The sequence below is a fragment of the Scomber scombrus genome, chromosome 16 (genome assembly GCF_963691925.1).
Source record: "Scomber scombrus chromosome 16, fScoSco1.1, whole genome shotgun sequence".
Taxonomy (NCBI): domain Eukaryota; kingdom Metazoa; phylum Chordata; class Actinopteri; order Scombriformes; family Scombridae; genus Scomber; species Scomber scombrus.
The window spans coordinates 12,971,783-12,984,232 of NC_084985.1; the positions used below are offsets into that span (position 1 = coordinate 12,971,783).

The window sequence follows — 12,450 nt, forward strand, 5'->3', positions numbered from 1 at the left end:
TGGAATGTGTTTTTAAATATACAAAAACTGACTGAGGTTAGATGAGGAAGAAAAACTTTTTCAAGGTTTTGTTGTTAAAAGGAATGTAGTTGTGCTATCTAAGGTATGTGCATTTTATGGTATCAGTGTTAGCTGTGTTAGCTATGAGTCATAGCTCACAAGAAATACAATTATCAACCAATCTGAACAGAATTCAAATAAAAAAGTAGCTACTATTAGTTGAAGCTAACGTTTCTAATAAAACTATAATTTTCAATAATGTTGCCGTAGAACGCATAACACTTTTTGGAAGATGTTGTCATAAAAATAATATGGAACTGACTGATGTATTTGATACTAATAATCAATATTACATATAAAAAACTTTTCAGTACAGTTCAAAAACACAAACACAGAGACACACACCTTGACACGCAGGCACAGGAGAGTCCCAGGCATGGTAGCCTAGTGATGTGCGGCGACAGGTTGCTGTGGCGTTGCCTATGAGACGGTAACCTCGGTCACAAGCCCATCGTACTACACTGTTAACATGGCCACCACTCTGAGAGGAGATGGAGCCATGGAAGGGGGAGTCTGGAGTGGAGCAGTAGAGGGCTGGAGTAGAAGAAACACATTTAAAAAACAGAGATTTGAAATGATTAAACACGGCGTGTTTACTTAAACTAGAACTTGAAAGTTAAAACTAAGCAAGACAACCTTGTTAACAAGACATACCAAGGCAGATAGCTTCAGTATTTCTACTACTATAAAGTTACTATTCTATAGTATACTATGTTGTAACCAAATGAATGTGGGTCACTACTGTATTTATGACATAATAGGAGGCCTGAACACAATGGATTAATGGCATAAGTGTCACATTTGTGAGTAAAGTAGACATTTTATTGACTAATCATGACTTAGATTTTGTACTTTAAATTGTGCTATTAAAGGCATATGATGGGAGTTTCATGTTATCACTGTAAGTACAATAGCTTTTTGTTGGGCAAAACTAAATAGAAGTGGTGAGTAGAAATATTAATGATCACTTTCATAATGGTGATTAAAATCTATGCGACAAGCTGTATAAAGGCCAAATAAACTAAATAATTTGTCTCTTTTAGGAGTCCTTTTTTGATCAAATAATCAATGAGCAGAGTTACAGTTGATGTCAGACAAAGGCGAACACACAGCCTGCAAAGTCATCAAGAGGATGGCTATATGCAAGATGATGAAATATTCTTTCTTCCAAGGAACATTAATCCTTTACTCCAGACAATATTGGCAGTGGGCAAAACAGGAGGGAATGCTGCTGGAACCGGAAACAACCTGGCAACAAATTTACTATCAGCTCTGTTTATCTATAGATTACTGAAATGCTGCAGCCTCTGTCTCTATGGGACTAGATAAAGCCCTTATACAATGATGCCAATATGTCAAATGATATGTTACCAGTAGCAGTTTCATTATGTTCCTCAGTCATTGCATATAAAGATTACTAGGCCTGGGTCCAGTAAGATGTAGATCTGGGCCAGCTGCCTGGTCTGTAATTCCCCACATTGGGCAGGTGCCCAAAATAGGGTGATTAATAAGGTCAATGAGGCCTTATTTATTGGTTCTTTTATATATCCCTCTAGTCGGCCCAGTAACATCTGTGTAGTGACCAAGCACCACTTGAGAGTTAGTGAGAGGCTCTTTACTGTGATTTTTCTTGAGTTTCTAAACATTCAGAGTCACTGCCGGCCAAGTTTGGCACAGTATGTCAGTGATTTCCAATTAAGGCACTGACACAGCTTATTTCTAAAAGCATTAAAAGTAACTGCACAGACACAAATGATGCTCACAGAAGAAGCAGGTATCACCAAAGTGCCATGTAGGTAAAACAGCCACAGAACAATATTTTATCAGAATGTGCTCGTCAATTGCTGATTACATTCACACATGGAAACTTTTTGTGCTTATATGGACAAATACTTGGTAGACATTATAAAAACTCAGTATGTGTTAATATTAATACATTTATAGTACATTTTTATCTTTTTAACTACAAACTGGGCAGATTTTTTACTGAGTCTGCTGTCATACACTGGCCTTATTGTGCAAAGTAAAAAAAACATTATTTAAAGTGAATCCTGATATTAGAGGGCCTAAAACATATGTTAAACAATCCATACAGATGCTCACATTAATCACTGCTACTGAGTAAGGTTACAGAGTGGAAGCGTCATGGGAGGTGATTCTGTTATTATTCAGAGTATAATTAATCACAGAGAACAGTGGTGATTTAAAGGTTAAACAAGCAGAACTCCTGACTAGGAAGTTACAAGTACGAAGCAAATAAGCAAAAAAAAAGAAAAAAGGAATAAAAAAGATAGTACTGTCTGCTCCACCTTAACTGTAAAAAAAAAAAATGCCCTTGAACAACGCACTCAAGCCCCATTTCCCAAATGAAGGTGCTTAATGCCCAGGAGTATAAAGTTACACTCGGCACACCCAGGTGCAAAACTGTCTAAATGCAAAGCTTGGTGTAAAACAGCATCTGTGCTCATCAAGCTTTCCTTGGGTGAATAAAGCTTAAGAACTAACCCATTATACAATTTAGTAAACTGCTTAGGAGACAGACAGAAGTAAGGTAAAACGTTTGCAGAAGATGAAGAAACAAAATGCTTAGGTAAGCTGAAGTTACCAATACTGTAAATGCTTTGTTTTCCATGAATTTCTCACCCCAAAAACTTACAAATTGAGTAACTTTCTCAACCAGCTTTTGCATATTTATTATGCAAATCATAATCTGTCTCCTCCAACAGCTGTCACCTAGCAGGTCCTTCTGTCTGTCTCTGTCTACCTCTGTCCTTATATCCATGCAATATAATAATGTTAAGTAGTAGTAAAATAAAGTTGGGATACATACTTTGGTACTCACCAACATAGCGAATTTTGAAGCCTTTCTTGTTTGTGCCATGGTCTGAGGACCAGCGAACCAGGAACTGATGACCAGAGGTTGTGATGTTAAAGGGTGTTGGCAGGTCACCGCTCAGTGTTGCCAATGTTGGACTGTTTGCTGTAGCACCTGAGAGAGATCAAAACAGTGAAAGTGAGAAGGAGGAAGAGATGAGTGAATGAATGAATGAATGAAACTTTATTGTTGGACACATCTGCAGGTCCACATCAACAAAAACAAAATAAAACAAAACAAAACAAAACAAAACAAAACACGCAACAATACAAGGACAAGACAGTACAAATATATACAGGGTTAAAACAAATAAAGACATGCGTTCCAATGCTTCCAAAATGGGTAGAGAGACAAAGACAATGAATAAGACAGTGAAAATAAACTCATCTGTTCTATTTTAATACTTTGTATTGTTCTACATTTTGTGACAGTAATTGTATGCCAAGTTTTCTCATGAGGACAATTAAAGTGTCATCTTAACATATTTATACCTTTGAAGGAACAAACACTTCTTAACTTAAGTCTTACTATAATGTGTGACAGCGTGTGTGTGTGTTTGTGTGTATGGGTCTGTTTTTTTACCGTCAAAAATCTCCAACACATCAAACTCTCTCTCAGTGTGGAAACTTTCAAAGGTAATGGTGACGTTGTATCCTTTTTCGACTGTAACACTCCACGAACACATTTGAAGATTAGGGTAGCTTTCTGGCCAGCCGGGGCTCAAGACCACACCTGACGAGTCGTATCGCACATCATGTGCGGGACATTGGACTACGGTTAAGAAAATCAAGGGTTATGTTCGATGTGACAAAGTGTTTTGGTTATTTTCAATCTTCTCAACAGTATTTGAAATATTAATTTAAAAACATTGCTATTGCTGTTGCACTGACATACACACACCTTGGCATATAGGAGGTGGTGCATCCATCTGTAATCGTTCTCCAAGGCGACAGGTTAGAATCTCACTGCCGACCAACGAGAATCCAGGTTGGCATCGGTACCGGATGATGTCACCTAGAGGCCCAAAGTCAGGGTATGAGGAAGGTATTTAGAAAGGATGTTCAAGGCAGTGAGAAGGAAACAACACTAGCTAGTCTCTCATACAATTTACAGTTAATAGTGGAATATAAGTTAGCACATTTACTCAAACAGGGTACTTGTATGCACGTCCTCCATGGAGTTTATGGAGAAGACGATCACTGTTATCTTGTTGGAAACTCAAAAGTTATGCTCATTTGCAGCCTTCATCAGTGTGACATGTCTAGACGCATGGCACACAAACAACTTACCTATCTCCAGCTCTCCATCCTCCATCAGCATGTCAGCATTGGGCACTTCTGGAGGAGGCTGGCAAACCCTTAATTGGTAAGCTGGGTGAAAAGACACAGCAGAAGAGAGGAGAGAGGCCAAGAAAAGACACAATATATGAGAATATGTCAGAGGAAATGTGGTCATTAAACCTAACCTGGGTTGTTCCAAGACAGGGGGAAGTTTAGGAATGTACACTGCTTTGAAAACTGGCAACAAGTTACTTTCTTACTGAGAAACTGTTAATGTTACTTGTTGGTTCACCTGCACTAATGGATATGTTTCTAGTTGCCTGTGCCTTCATGACTGCATCATGGACTGCTCAGTTGTGGTAGGAAAACCTGTTTTCTGTTTATATTATTCTTTTACCTAATCTTGTTTCAGTTTAACTTCCCTTTTTAAGTGCAGGTGGTCGGGTCAGCAATACATAAAATCAAAAACAGATACAGCACTACCTTGAATCATAAAAAAGGAGCAGACCTGACAGCTACTGGGCTAAAGGCTGTAATCAATACTACTGCATGACGATAGATCACTCACTAACACAGAGAGAGAGAGAGAGAGAGAGTGAGAAAATACAGACAGACAGACAGAGTCAGAGGCGAGAGACACACAGAGAGAGAGAGAGAGAGAGAGAGAGAGAGAGAGAGAGAGAGAGAGAGAGAGAGAGAGAGAGAGAGAGAGAGAGAGAGAGAGAGAGAGAGAGAGAGAGAGAGAGAGAGGCTGAGGGCTATAAGTCAGGATGAAATTGACTATGAAAATGAGACCTGCCAATAGTATCTCCTGCTCTCATCCATATCAAAGCCTGTGGCCTGTGTGTGTGTGTGTGCCAGTATGTTTCTGTGTGTCTGTGTGTCTGTGTGCATGTTTGTACGTATGCAGCAATAGTATCTAAGCTTCTGTGTGCGCAAGAGGAGAGGCTCACTGTGAGCAGTCATTGATCTCACTAATCTCCAAGACCCTTTTTTATAGCTACTTCCACATTCATGTCACATTGGCTTTCTCAATCTCACGTCCAGGACAACATTATCCATCGCTGCATGGTCCTCATTTCTGTATGGAAGCACCCTTAACTCACAGATAAATAGAGGAACAATGACACAGATAAATATCCCCGAACAGTGCATTGATGCTTCTTTTGGGATTTATTTGACATTTCAAACAAAAACTGCACTTTAGCAGCTGCCTCAGATGCAAACTCTGACATTCTGAATTTCAGTTGCGTCACTGAAGGACACTGAAGAAGAAATGTAGAAATGTCGTTCCTCACTGTGACAAGGTCTTGCTGGAGAAAAGCCTGACTCTATCACTGCCAGTGGCACAGTTGGACATTCGGGGGCAATGCCTGTGCAATTGGGCAATTGGTGGTTTCTGTGAGGAAGTTCTGAATATTATCATCTTTTTGTTTAATTTGTGTTTGTAGCAATTTTCGTAACAAGTGTTATGCAGTGTTGGATTTGTTATCATCATGTTATTTCCTGAGGATCTTCTGTGTGGAGTTTGCAGGTTCTCTCTTTTCCTGCGTGGGTTCTCTCCAGGTACTCCAGCTTCCTCCCACAGACCAAAAACATGAAAGTTAGGCTAACTAGTGATTTTACATTGCCTGTGGGTGTGAATATGACTGTGAATGGTTGTCTGTCTCTACATATGTTAGCCCTATGATTGACTGGTGACCTGTGCTGGGTCTGCTTGCCCAATGTCAGCTGAGATTTACTCCAGACCCTACGTGACCGTCTTCGCTAAGGATAAGCAGTAAAGAAATTGAACGAATGAATTAATATGTTTTTCGTCTTTTATGTATAAATAGCCATTCCTCTGAAAAAAAAAAATCGAATCTATGACCATATTAAAAGGAGTACCCACGCATGAAAACCTGTGCCCCCCTGTTGATAACTGTCTGGTGCCGGCTCTGGTCCCTATTCTTCCTGTAATTATCGACTAAGATTTTACTTCTTCTCCAAAATGATCAAAATCTGTGTCTTGCTCACTCACATTACCTACCTCTCACTATTGTCTTTTTTTGTTTTCTTGTTATACTGACTAATAGAAGAGAAGTGACAAAACCATGCCCACAACCAGTTCCATACATGTCATCGCCTTTCCCTCTTATCCATCTTCCCTGTCACTCTGTGCTGTACATCCTCCTTGAAAATAGACTAGAATCTATCAGATGGTACTACTCCTATGTGAGTGTGACAGCTGACAGCGGAACCTGCCAACAGAAATTCATTAACAACATGTCATCTGTCTGAAAAAAAGGAAAGCCTGCTATAAAAAAACAACTTGACATGTTTTCACTAAAGAGCACTGAACAGGAACATTTGAAATGAAGCAAATATAAGCTGCATGAACAAGAGGGTGGGGGATATACATGTATATGTACTGTACGAAGGTGGGTATGTGGGTGATGACAAACTCCATCATGAAGGGTAAAAGAAAAAAAGACAGTCAGACTCATTAGTTAGACTCAATCTGTAAAATTAAAGCTTCATCCAAAAAGGCAACTATTTCAGGAACTAAACTGACAAGAATGAGTAATAGCAGCAGTAGCATTACTTTTATGGCTAGTGAAATCCAAGAAGTGCCAAAATACAAGGTTTCATTAAAAAAAAAGGACTTTTTAGATTGATAATGTATTTTGAGGACTTTCAAGGGCACAAAAGGTACTTTTCTCAACCTATGGCCAAATTTAAACCAATTACACAACCAAAATGAGAGTAATAGTATGAGCATTAGACTGAATACATACTGTACTAAGTTATATTAATACTAATTATGCTGGAATGTAACAGTATATACATAAATGCATAAATAATGATAGTAAAAGTAGTACCCTGCTCCAGTATTATGATTCTATCATTGTTTTATAAAATACCCAATATTTAAATTTTAACACCATTATACAAATTGAGTTCATGTGGTCAGCAAATGAACAATCATGTGATTCTTCAAACCTATCCTCCTATGAGGAGCTAAATCTTTTTATATGACAGTAGATGGATGCAAACAACAGATCGTAGTGTCTGGAAATTGGTGTTTGATGGCAGTCGGGTGAAAAAAAGAAAGAGAAATCTATCTTAAATAGTGATAGAAAACAAAATGGAAATCTAAGTGCACTGAAGGACCTCAGCAAAAGACTGAAATGAAATGAAAAACTGAATGGCACAGGCAGTTTTTGCATGGAGAAAGAGCAGCTTACGACAAGAAAATATACAATCTCCACAACATTGTGGAGAGAAGATGACTGCGTGTCTGCGTGTGTGTGTGTGTGTGTGTGTGTGTGTGCACGCGCGCGAGAGACAGAGAAACAAGAACCCTTTCTATATTCAGGCTGAGAGTCTTACTAATGAACAAACCGTGTTCATCATCTTCATGAAAATATCCAATTTTTTTTCCTAATTGTTTTTGTTGCATACTGCAGGTTTACCCTTTCCTTTTAAATGACTAATTAGTTGCACGACCACAGCACCATAGCACATATTAAGACTAAATCATTTTAAAGTAATTTGAAAATCAAAAAGTTAATTTAGCTTCACTTGATGTCATGTGGTTGGGACTTAGTTAGTTATATATTTTTAACTTTTGGATCAATACACTTTTCAGTGAATGTTTTATTTTTTATTTTTTAACAAACCACTTTACCAAAGCTACCACGAACCACAACAAGAAAGGAAGGTCAGAATGCAAAAAAATTGCAATTGAAAAGCCTTATTCTTATAGTAAAAGAAACATTTCCCATTTTGTGTTTTGCGCATTGCTTGTGTCTCTTTCTTTTTCTATCTTGTTGAGTTCTGCATTTTGTGCTTTAATGTACAGTACCAGTCAAAAGTTTGGACACAAACCTTTCCATTCACTAGAACTGTATGTATATGTATTATTGAGTTTTGTGTTCTTTAAAGGGCTGTCTGGATATGGGCATTGCAAACTGGCTTATACTGTAGCTGCTGCAGAGTGTGGCATTAGTTCATGCTATATACTTGTCCTTATACAAATGAACACTAAATAAATAAAGATATCCATAAGTGAATGTTGCAAACACTCTCGGCTGTTCATTTTCCAAGCATTGAGTGATACAGACCTTTGCCAGAGTGATTGTTGTTTTTAACAAATCAACTGTGTGCACTGCTACTTTTTCGTCCAACAATAGCAGCATTTTCATCATATGTAGCATTGGTAATGTGTTTACTTTGCACTGGTTATCAGTTTACCTTACAACGATCACTGATCTAAAGGATTAAAACAGTACTTATATATGTGGACAATAAACCAACTAGTCTACTATTTCTATACAGTATACTTTGCTAGTAGAATCTGAAAAATGGACTTGCATATCACCCATATGTGAATCATACACTCATATACTCATTACTTCTCCCAAAAAGTAACTGAGTTAGTAACTGAGTTACATCATTGTCAAAGTAATTAATTACCAGGAAAAGTAACTATTACGTTACTATTACGTTATTCCCATCACTGATTGTGAGCACATTAGCAAGAGCAATAGCTTTCAAAATGCCTCAGTACACTCAAAGACGACAAAAGCTATCACTATCACTGTGGAGAGTCCCATTATTAGTGAGACATGATGCGGATGTGACAAGAAACTCACTTCAGTCAGATCGTAAAACGTTCCAGCGGAAGAGCAAACATTGTGAGTCAAAAGGCAACAAAGGAAAAAGTCTGAAAGAAACCTAATGAGGATGAAGTTGTAGAGTCTAAGACACCAAACAACAAACAGATCGATGCCATCATTGCAGCTAACGCTAATGGCAGCATTATAGTTTTACAAAGAAAACCTCAAGAAAGCAAAGCCAGCTGGAGAAAAAATAAGAGTAGACACAAGTTATGTGATCCATTTATATCACAGACTGATATCACCACTACCTATGTGAACAATGTTGATAATATTGTTACTGTCGTACCATGGTAACTCAGGACAAAGAAGCCGGCTCCAGAGAAGTCAGAGTGGAATTTGATGAGGATGATGTTGGAGGTCGAGTACACAGACTCCAGAGCTGTGTTCCCACTAAACTGTCCGATCTGAGGAGATGACTGGTCTGGACCATCCCTATGGAGAAACAAGAGATACAGGAAGATTGAATTAGGACTGAAGATCCAAAAATGAATGGGGTTGGTCTTTCTTAATAAAAACAATAGCAGAGAAAAGTCAACTGAAAATGTAATTTGAATAAGTTATTGCTGTCATATCTGACAGTTAAAAAGCTATTTGTGACCAGGAAATGGTTTCTCCGAGGCAAGAAACAAAGATAGAAGAGACTTGACGACATTTATGAGACAAAACGTGGAGCTGCCCCATTGACTGCGAATGGAGATGGACATTGTGTGACAAAGTACCAGCACCCAGAGTAATTGTGCATAGAGACGGGCCATCTTCCTTCTCAAAACAATCCACGCTACAATGTCACAAAGCCTATAAAACCTTCCCAAACTGACAAAAGAGCAGTTCTTTTTTGTGTCTTGATAACATCCCAGTTCAAAAGAACTGGCTCCTCTTATTCTTGCTTTGATGTGCTCAAGCTTATAAATATTGATTTAACTGTCTTCAGATCATAACAATAACAAATGTAAATCCTGTTGTGGATTTGGCTTGACTTGACTAGTTTAGCCACTAGTATCAGCCTGGCATTTATGAAAAGTTATACAATTTCCACAGCGGGCAGACAGGAAGTCGTCTATCACCTGCCAGGTCAGGCTCTCTGTGTCATTTTGTGAGCATAATTCACCTTTAACGACAGCCCCACCAGCTGTCAGACTGGAGCTAACCAATAGCGGGCTCATTATCAGTGATTAAAAAGTATCATCATGAAGTAGAATGAAATGATTATTTCCTGCTGTTAAGTGTTTTTGGATGAGACCAATTATACCTGTCAGGTTATGTAAGGAATCATCCCCTACTCTGATTCACATTAGGTGGTTCAGAGTAATCAGAGTAGCCTCACTCACTGCTGATTATTGCTGATGCTCCAACTCACTAAGTTTGAGTAGTTTACTGCAACATATACAGTACAGAAAAGGGTTGAACGTGTGATACGGCACAATGAAAGGTAACATCTGTGACATATATGATCATTTAAAAGGTGAAATCTTGTAGTAAGCTTCCCAGTATGAGCCCAATTAGCAGACTAAAAGACTGTCAGGTTGGCTGGCTCTTGGCTGAGGATGCCGCTGTGAAAATCACACCTTTACCATTGACACTGTGCTCTCTACAGGGAGCCAACTTTGTGGCTGTGTGACCACGATTGTGAGTTTTTAGTGTGTTTGTGTGTGTTTGCTGTCTTTGCTTTGTGTGAGTTCAGCAGTTTGTCCACTTTTCCTGACAGCGGGGTGAGGAACATGCCATGCGACCAAATTCATGAAATTCACAGAATCGGCTGTGGGCGGACGGCACATGGCTCAAATAGTGTTGTGGTGCAGGGTGAGAGATGGACAGACTGGATATTGCAGTTCGGAGCTTCATCTACGGTGTATGCTTACGACAGCGACTACCATGATGGAAGGCAAATGGGCAAATTTACGGTTAGTTCTGATTGTATTTGGCAGCTTTACTTAACTAGGCCCTGAAAGATTAGGTGCTACAGTGAACAGGGACCAGCATCTCTGCATCTAAATTAGGGCCTTATAAAGGAAAGTCTTCCCAAAGGAGAGTTAGACTTAACTTGAGACTCTGTAGATGTTATAGTAACTGACCTAAGGTCACTGAATAGGATCATTCATCCGGGCAGAAGGTAAGGGAACTGCTTTAAAGATACAATGTTCCGTTTCTTGGAGTGCCTGTCTTTCTCTGGAGGCAGAGAACTATTGATGTCATTCTTTGATAAGGTCTCTATAGTACAGTTGTGGGTCATTCAGGTTCTTGTCTGGAAAAGGTACACTATGTTGCCAGAGACTCTCAATAGACAGCACCATTTTTAGCTATTTTAATTCTGAGTGTGCTGACAGCTGTGGGAACAGCCAAACCTGTAAATCTGATACTGCTAACATCATGAGAGGCTAACACAAGTAGCAAACAGACATTTGGTCCTTCTGTGTTGGTCTAAAAATACATTATTTCACACAGGAGACAATTTCTTACACTGCTGTTTCGTTTTCCCTGCTTAACCCTGCCTCTCCATGTCTGTATGCCAGGTGACATTTCTAAACTGCTGTCTATTTATAGGACACCTGCTTCAGCTAAGGGGCAGCAACACGGCAACCATCGAAATAGATTGTAAAGTCTATTTATGGTTCTGCAGCCACCTCGTACCTGCAGATAACTAAGTGCTGCAACATGGTATATAAATACCATTTAAAAACATTCAATACATTAACAAAATGTGTTCTGTTGCCAATGACATACCCCAAGAGGAATAATGAGGTGAGAAGTCAAGGCACAAAGATGTAACAGGAGAGGAAGATATAATGTGTATAACATAAGACCCAACCAGACTTAGAGGATAGTGTCAGTAACGAAGGGAAGGAGAGAAAGACTTATGTGCAAAAAAGACGAGCAAAACATGACAAGAAGGAAATTATGTCAAAGCAACTTTATATTCAAGGAGAGATGTCTGTAGTCATAGTAACCCTTGCAGGAATTTGGCCAATTAGGGACCAGCTCTGAAAAGATGTTAAAGAGCATGACGTCCTGTGTGAGTGTTTTTCAGAAGTTTCCTGAAAATGTGGCACAAAAAATATTGAGTCAAATTAAACAGAAAGCAGGAAGAAGGTGATAAAGGACTGCTAGTCTGAAGTCTTAGTTTTTTACCATTTCTTCCTCTGTATAAGGTTGAAAGGTGCTCTATAAGTAAAATTATATAAAGTATTCTTCTACACAACAAGAGGCACTTTAATGGGCATGAATTGAGTTAGTAAATAAATAAATATGTGTAAAGACAAATCATTTAAACAACCAAGTAACACCTACCAGACAGTAATGTAGTCATATATGGGCTCAGTGCTAAGTACGGTAAAGTTGATGTAAATCCCGTGTCCAGGAGGAACTCTCACACTCCACACACAGTCCTGGAAGTTGGGATATTCCTCGGGGTGACCAGGAGAGTAAATGGTTCCATTTAATGATGTGATGTTACCGCCACAGAGAGCTGTGGGACAGAATATTAGCAGAATTACCCTCAATAAATAACCAGGAAATTAGTATTATAATTCTGAAGCTTGAATAATAGCCCGAGTGACTGAGAGAGAATGCTATC

General features: G+C 38.8%; 1 protein-coding gene across 1 annotated transcript in view; it reads right to left on the reverse strand.

The window, feature by feature from the left end:
• The window catches only part of LOC133996982 (CUB and sushi domain-containing protein 3-like), a 374,952-nt gene that overhangs the window by 33,481 nt on the left and 329,021 nt on the right, over nt 1–12,450 (reverse strand). The window contains exons 45-51 of the mRNA XM_062436511.1: nt 12,165–12,342; nt 9,166–9,311; nt 4,225–4,305; nt 3,836–3,949; nt 3,518–3,706; nt 2,891–3,049; nt 406–594 (exon numbers count right to left, since the gene is read on the reverse strand). Coding sequence (XP_062292495.1) covers nt 406–594; nt 2,891–3,049; nt 3,518–3,706; nt 3,836–3,949; nt 4,225–4,305; nt 9,166–9,311; nt 12,165–12,342 — 1,056 coding nt within the window. The remainder of the gene's footprint in view (nt 1–405; nt 595–2,890; nt 3,050–3,517; nt 3,707–3,835; nt 3,950–4,224; nt 4,306–9,165; nt 9,312–12,164; nt 12,343–12,450) is intronic.